General features: G+C 43.4%; 1 protein-coding gene across 2 annotated transcripts in view; it reads right to left on the bottom strand.

The window, feature by feature from the left end:
* ADGRG2 (adhesion G protein-coupled receptor G2) overlaps positions 1–8191 on the bottom strand; it is a 114423-nt gene that overhangs the window by 11422 nt on the left and 94810 nt on the right. For both annotated transcript variants that reach the window (XM_027775477.1, XM_027775476.1), the window contains 5 exons: positions 7732–7835; positions 6730–6851; positions 4121–4389; positions 2643–2742; positions 1390–1673 (listed from right to left, as the gene is read on the bottom strand). In XM_027775477.1, coding sequence (XP_027631278.1) covers positions 1390–1673; positions 2643–2742; positions 4121–4389; positions 6730–6851; positions 7732–7835 — 879 coding nt within the window. The remainder of the gene's footprint in view (positions 1–1389; positions 1674–2642; positions 2743–4120; positions 4390–6729; positions 6852–7731; positions 7836–8191) is intronic.

An 8191-nucleotide genomic window follows, 5' to 3' on the forward strand; every position in this document is an offset into this window, starting at 1 on the left:
CTGGGGGGTGATTTCTCGCTTTCTGTCTCTATGTCTCTCTCTGTCTGTCTGGCGAGCGCACACGCCCTACAATGAAAATCTCTCAAAAAAAAAAAAAGGCATCACAACAGAGGATTTCAAATAAAAGAAAGCAAAGGAACAGGGAATTATTCTTATCGTAATGTAAACCTATTAGTCTGATGGGCTTTTGGTGCCAAAGCGCTTCCATTAACAATGCCCAGCTGACAGATATTTGTAACATGGCTTCAATGGAACTACTGTAGTAATCTGCTGTCCTGAAGACCGCTGCTCTGAGGGTGCGAAACGGCACCAGCTTCATTATCAAAAGAGAAGCGCCAAAGTAAAGGGGGACACCCATAGGGCCTGCCCTTCTCCTGCTATTTGTCCAGGCAGAGCAACTTTTCCAGATCAGCCCTTGGGAAGGCTGCTGCTGTCACCTGGGCCTGACTACTGTCTTCCCATTTGTCAGTGTCTCCAAATCAAAACACCAACGTAGGAGGTGGGAGTAGTGAGCCCGCATAGGGACACTTAGATTAGGTAAGATTTTCCATATGCATGGTCTATTTCAATCAACAGGTTTTTGTTTTTGTTTTTTTGCCAATGTGAGGAACCAAGTGAAGGAAGAGAACCTGCTCTCTCAGAAAGAATTCCTGGCAAGTTCCTCTCAATATGGTCTCCTCGAGGAAACAGCAATGATAAGAAGAAAAAAAGCACCATTTCTTGAATTTAGTGAACACTTTCTTCCAAGGATTTCAGAGCACCCTTTCAACAATATATCTGTTTTTGTTTGTTTGTTTGTTTTTTTGTGAGAGATTTTTGCTATAGGGCACGTGCATTCACCAGAGAGACAGAAAGCGAGAAATCACCCCCCCACCCTCCAGGGGATGTCTACACTGCAATCCCTTCTCCATTTTCCTCTCGGTAGTTTGGGCATGCACATACACACACACACACACACGCCTGGGGTGAGTTTTGAGCCACCAGGTTTGAGACTCGAACCGCGGTCAACTACATGGGAGCCCAGCGACATAACCATTACGTCACCTGCTGGACCCACAATACATCTGTTTTCCAGTAAATATAACTTAAGTCACTAAATAAGCTACTTTTTTGATATTTTTTTAGTAGTGATTTTTTTTCCCTTAAGAATTATTTATTTAATTGTTTTTATTATTATTATTATTATTATTATTATTATTATTTTAAATTAGACGAGAGTGAGAGATAGAGAGGGAAAAGTGAGAAAGCAAGCTGCCAGGTCCAGACCTTGAACCATGGCTGGCCATGTGGAAGTCCAGCACCTTAACCACTATGCTACCTGCCAGCCCCAGTAGTGATATTTTTCTACTTGATGGGGATCACTGTTTGGATTACTGCTGTAGAGCTTACCTTGCAAGGTATTAAAGATGGCAAAGAGATACATAAAAGTGATGTTAACTGGTCCCCAGGCAAAGAAGGCGAAGCCCCACGTGATCCCCAGTAAGAATGTAAGGCCGGCAATACTCCTGAGGTCTTGAATACTGGTTTTTCGCTGGGCCCCCAGTTGTTTCTTCTTTTTAATGCCAGAGAGCTGAACCAGGACCACGATGAACATACTGACGTTCAACAAAAATATCACACAGAAATATCCCACAACTGTGATGTAGAATACTACATTGCTATTGATCCAGCAACTGCAATTTGGGAGGGAAAACTTATTACAATGATGCAGTAAGAATTCAAAATGACACAATAAAACTGTAACATCGTACTGAAATATTTTTTACAAGTACAAGAGAAAAAAAAAGAAAAAGAAATAAAACCTGCTGCTTTCCACACTTAATTATAGTTATAGGAAAAAGAATTTAAGCATTAATTTAAGGGACACTTGGTGATTAAAAGTATTATATTTAGGAACCAGCAGATGGCGTATGGTTACACTGCTAGACTCCTACATGGCTAACCACAGTTCAAGTCCTAGACCAAGCAGCTGGAAACACACTGGGCGCATATGCGTGCATGCCCATAATCCTGAGAGAATGGAAGATAAGGGATTTATATATATATAAACATCCAGGATTTTGCTTCTGTAAATCCTAGTAACTCTATTCCATGAATCCTTATCAACATAATGTAACTGATATTTCTTTCTTTCTTTCTTTCTTTTTTTTTTTTTTTTTTTGGGGGGTTTTTGTTAATGGCGCTTGCCAGAAAGACAGAGAGACAGAAAGTGAGAAATCACCTCCCAGGGGGATGGCCACGCCGCAATCCCTTCTCCATTCTCCTTTCGGGACCTTGGGCATGCACGTGCATGTGCCCAGCATGAGTTTAAGCCACCAGGTCCGGGACTCAAACTGTGGTCGTCTACATGGGAGTCCAGCGACATACCCATTACGCCAACTGCTGGTGCCTGGTATTTCATTTTTATCAGTGGCTAATAAAAATATTTTCAAAATAATTTCTCCTAATTTGTTACTTATATAGTAAGTAGCATGGCATTCTCGACTAGCTTGTCTCATCCATGTGACAGAGGCTTTTGTGAAATATTACTAGAGTTTGGTAGGATGAGAGCTGGTGTCAGTATGCTGGTCAGTGCCTCCATTTTCTTGGAGAATCCTATTTTCCAATTCACTTTGCATCCTCTCAGGGGGCTTGGTACTCACAAGTCATCAGGCGAGCCATTGGGGAACTTCCCATAGGATCCAAGTCCATAGTTATCAGGGGATATAGTCAGGATGATAGTCACAACCACAGCTGGCAGTCCTGAAATATTGGAGACACAGGTCACGCACAGTTCTGAGAATCAACAGAGAGGCGAACGTAGACTAGAGAACATGGCTATTCACTCCTGAGGCAAACTGGCTAGCTGGTCATCAGACCAATTTCTCCTCTTTGGCACACGGCTGAACACTCTCAGCATCCCTGGCAGCTAGATGTGTGTGATCTCAACTAGATTTTGGTCAATGAGATAGGGACAGAAGTGATGCGTTCTACTCCAGGCCTGCCCCATTCAAAACCTCCTTAGTGAGGACCAGCAGATGGCGTAATGGTTACATAGCTGGACTCCCACGTAGTCGGCTGACGTTGGAGTCCCAGACCTAGTGGCTTAAAATTCACGCCAGGGGCGTGTGCGTGCATGCCCAAGATCCTGAGAGGAGAAAGGAGGAGAAGGGACTGCAGCATGGCCATCCCCTCTGGTAGGTGATTTCTTGCTTTCTGTCTTTCTCTGACAAGTGCACATGCCATATAGTAAAAATCTAAAGAAGAAAAGCTCTGAAAAAGAAAAAAAGAAACCTCTTGCGTGATCCTCTACTCTTGTTTTCCTTCCTTTAAATTTCGGGCAAACTTGGAAGCCCTGTCTGGAGGCAGTCTTCATCAGCTTGGATCCCTGAATAACTGTTAAGATCACTAATAGGTCACATGACCCAAAATACTACACAGCTGTGGTGATGAAGTTCTGTTAAGCTTGTTTTGTTTGATTGATTGTTTTTATGCCAGAGGGCGTGTGTGTAAACAAAGGAGAAAGAGAGAACCCTCCAACAGGGCCTGGCCATGCTGCAATCTTTTCTCCTTCCGTTCTCCATCCCATCGGGAGCCCGGGCATGCACATGTATACCCAGCATGTTTTCCAAGCCACCAGGGCCAGGACTCAAATCCTGGGTATGTGGGATCCAGCCTCTACCATGCAGCACTTAACCACTGAGCTACTAGCTTTACATGTGCATTCTCCCACTGCCCTTCTGAGCATACCACCACACATGTGTCCAGTTTGAGGGACAAAATAGAGTGAGGCTAGCTGGGTGCTCAGGGACTGTGAGATTAGCCTCATTACCACCAAGCTCACTTTTTCAATTTATGTAGCACCTTCTGTGCCAGCACCAATTCTAGCTGTTGGAGATAAAAACGTGGCTCAACCTCAAAGACTTTCATGTTCAAAAAAATCCAGAGGAAACATACAGATGTTCTAGAAAGACTCAACCAAGTTGCTCTCTGGGCAGTATGGCATGGGAGGAATATAACGTTGATTCAGAAACGTGTCAAATGTGATCTGCTTCATAACTGTCTCTACTTGATGAAAAATCAAGGTACTGGAGAAAAAGTAGAGAGAATCCAGACAAAGTGCAAGCGAACTTATACATACCCCAACCGACAATGCAAAATTTAAGGATGTATTTTCGGATGTAAGTGTTAAAGACTTTGACAAGAGCCAGGTACATGTGGAAAGCTTCCAGGCCCATCCACGTGAATGAGACCAACAGAAAATAATGAAGAAACACAGCCACTGAGACGCAGAGGCCTCTCATGTTGTACAGAGCTATCCACGAATCCAGGAGGAATACCAGATTCAGCATGAGCAGAGCAGCACACAACTGGATGAGGATTTTGGATGGGTAATCCCTCCGGATCTTTCTAAGAAGAAAGGTCAAGAAAAGAGTTAGCATTATAGTCTGCCAGCCCTTGTACATCATAAGCCTATTTGTCTGGCTGTCTTTGATTCTGAAGCAATGTATTTTTATTTTTTGATAATCATCTGTATGCATATATTTTCCTCTTTGAGTATATGTGCATGGGAGGAAGCATTATAATCGACAACAGGCCAGATGTTGGCACAGTGGTAACACAACTGCACCCATATAGGAAGTTTGCCAGTTCATATCCGGGGTCTTTCTCTACATGTAGGACACCCGTATGTAAACCTGTGACCAGGGGCTGCCTGAGGCTAAGGGTAGAATGTTGTGTGAAGACTCTTAGAAGTACTTGCAATCCATCTCTCTCTCTCTCTTTCTCTCTCTAATAGAATAAATAAATAAATAATTTAAAAAATGCTTTTAAAAACCACCATTGGGACCAACAGATGCATCACAATTAGGTCACTGGACTCCCACAGGGCTGACTGCAGTTTGAGTCCCAGACCCAGAGGCTTGAGACTCATGCCAGGTGTGTATACATGTGTGCCCCAAAATCCCAAGAGGAGTATGGAGGAGAAGGGATTGCAGCATGGCGATCCCCCTGGGAAGTGATCTCTTGCTTTCTGTCTCGCTGTCTCTCTGGCAAGTACACATGCCCTATAGCAAAAATTTCTCCAAAAAAATTTTTTTTAAAAAAACCACCACCAACAACAAAGGACAAATCTAACAGAATCATCTGTGATAAGCACATGGAACATTTTGTCCATATCTCCGTGAACCTTTTACATGCCGACTGCTGACCCACACTTTTAAATAGTTTGTAGTACACTGGACTACTCCATTTCTCCCCAGACTACTTCTAGAAGTATTGCCGCTGTTTCTCATATAACAGGCTGCTATATTCAGATCTTCAAAATACAGCCAGAGTCCCATATTATCTTATGTTATTAGTTAAAATGAGATCATGGAAAGAAGAATTTAAACTATAGCTAAATGTGATGGTGTAGGAAAACACGGCTAATTGATGACATGTACATGTTTATGTTTGTAAAATTAGATCTGGTGAAATCATTCTGAGTAATGGCTGGTTTTATGGTGATTTAGTCTCACTAATAATATTTCTAGAGATCCACTAGAAGATCTGTATTCACAGCTGGACCGTAAGTTTGACAATGAAAGTAAATATGTACATTTCCTGATCAGTGTCCAAAATGTAAATCCCAGAACCTACATGTTGTTTCATTCAGTTAATATAATAAAAATCCTAATTCTGGGACCAGCAGGTGGCGTGGTGGTTAAGGGTGCTGGACTCCCACATGGCTGACTGCAATTTGAGTCCCAGACCTGGTGATTTGCTTCCTCACTTTCTGTCTTGTGTTCTCACTGTCTCTTATTCTATCCCTCTCTGGTCAAATTAAAATAAGCAAATAAATGGATAAAGTTAAATAAAATAATTCTTTAAAAAAAAATCCTAGTTCCTTCTTTTTCAATAGAATTTGTTAGAATTCTCCCGCAGAAGTGAACAAGGGGACCCTGCTGGTGAGCCATGAAGAAAAGGCTGTTATCTGGAATGTCATTCTTGCTTTGGCCTACAAAGTCACACTCACTGAGTATTTTCCTTCAGGAAAGTTTCTAATCTTTATTCTTCAGCCCCATACAAGTCAATGTATTTATTCATCTTTGGTGTTTGCTTAGTATAATTTTTCTTGAGAGAGAGAGAGATTTTTGCTAATAGGGTGTGTGCATTTACCAGAGAGATGGAGAGAGAGAGCTAGAGAGTGAGAAATCACTCCCTTCCAGGGGAGATGTACATGCCACAATCCCTTCCTCTCCATTCTTTTCTAGGGATTTTGGGGATCAAACACACACACACACAGAGCATGGGTTTCAAGCTGCCAGGTCCAGGACTCAAACTGCGGTCGACTACATGGGAGTCCAGCAATGTAACCATTATGCCATCTGCTGGTCCCTGCTTATATTATTTAGAACATGTATTAAACATATTCAATAGCTTTTATGCTGTACGCGGTGCTAGGGTACATTTCAGAGAGTGAGCTCTAGAATTTTGGGGGCTGGGAGCCATCTTTCAGTCCACATGTAATGCTTACTGGGTCCCAGGCAGCGTCCCGGGTGCAGAGATGCTGACAACACAACCCCGGCCTGCAGGGAGCTCACGTACTAATGGAAGGAAGCATACACATACACCAACCGCCCTAGAAAGTTTTACACATGGGGGCTCCACTAGGTGGGTGTAGAGGACAAGGTAGGCCAAGAAAGCACTCGATTCCCAAACATGCTTTGGTGATGGAGGTGAGTGCTGGGTCCTGTGCTGGATACTCACTCAAAGGCTACGTAGGTTATAAGAGTAACTGACAGAAAAATGGAGGAAAGCCCACAACCAATGTACGTGATGAACGTCAGCGCCATCATCTGAGCAGGTGGTAAGGCTGTCCGAGACAGATCCTGGAAAATAAAATGTTGCTTTCAGTGATCAAGTCTTTTTAAATAAATAAAAGAGTCATGAGTTACATGTACTGAGTGTTCTGGGTACTGGTTTATTGTCTGTTCGACAAACCTATGAGGTAGGCACAATTATTAGCATCGGGTAACGATAATGAGCCTGAACCCCAGAGAGGTTAAATAACTTGCCCACAGTCGCACAGCTAAGAAGTGGAGAAGCCAGGATTCAAACTCAGGTCTGCCTGTCTCCCAAGCCCACATATTTGATCACGGTAGCACGGTGCACTGGAAGAGCACCAGACCAAAATCCTAGCGACTGCAGTTCAGCTCCTGGCTTTCACATTTTTTAGTTCTATGACTGAGAACAGTTCCCTAACAAAGGAGTCTTAATTCTGATTTCAGTAAGAGTAACAATACCCCCATCCCACCTGTCTTGCGGGACTGTTAGGAAGGTTAAATAAGATCATTCAGCCAAAGAGTCTTGTGAAAATGTTAAAGTGCATTGCAAATTAAACTGTTTATATTACACATACTAATCTAAATCCCGTAGTCTTCTTTGCTACTTACAAAAGAAAAACTCTAATGTAAAGACGGAATGTGAAAAATTACTGATACTCCACTTTCAAGTATTTTCCTTCCATTTTGCTTATTAGAAGGGTTATTTCCTTGGTGCGTGACTTGCCACGGTATCATCTTGGGTCGACAGGAAAGTCATGATACATTTTTGCATAGACAAACATAGAAAAAATAAGTCAAGACTTTCCCAATGACCCAAAAATATCTGCTGATCTGTCAAGATCATCCATCAGATTAGGCACTGGAGTGAGATGCCCGGCTGCCCCTCGGCCCCAGAACTCAAGGCCACATCGCATGCGGGTATTACCAACAGCACGCCGAAGCTCGTGAGGTGGCTGCAGGTACACATGGTTTCATTCGGCCTCCTGTCTTTGATGGAACAGCCGTCAGATGACCAGCCTCCCCTGCCACCTGTTGGTATTAGGAAGAGTACCCGTCCGTCAGCAAGGCCACAGTAGACATGGATACCCCTCCCTCCTGCACTCGTGACTTTGAAAGGTTATGACTGGTTGGGGTCAGCAGATGGCATAGTGGTCACATTGCTGGATTCCCATATAGCTAACCACAGTTCAAGTCAACCCAATGGCTTAAAACTCATACCAGGCATGGGACCAGCAGTTAGTGTAATGGCTATGTTGCTGGACTCCCACGTAGTTGACTGCGGTTCGCGTCATGGACCCGGTGGCTTAAAACTCATGCCGGGCACATGTGCGTGCGTGCCCAAGATCCCAGGAGGAGAATGGAGGAGAAGGGATTGCAGCGTGGTC

The sequence above is a fragment of the Tupaia chinensis genome, unplaced genomic scaffold, assembly GCF_000334495.1.
Source record: "Tupaia chinensis unplaced genomic scaffold, TupChi_1.0 Scaffold000567_1, whole genome shotgun sequence".
In the NCBI taxonomy this organism is placed as follows: Eukaryota; Metazoa; Chordata; class Mammalia; order Scandentia; family Tupaiidae; genus Tupaia; species Tupaia belangeri.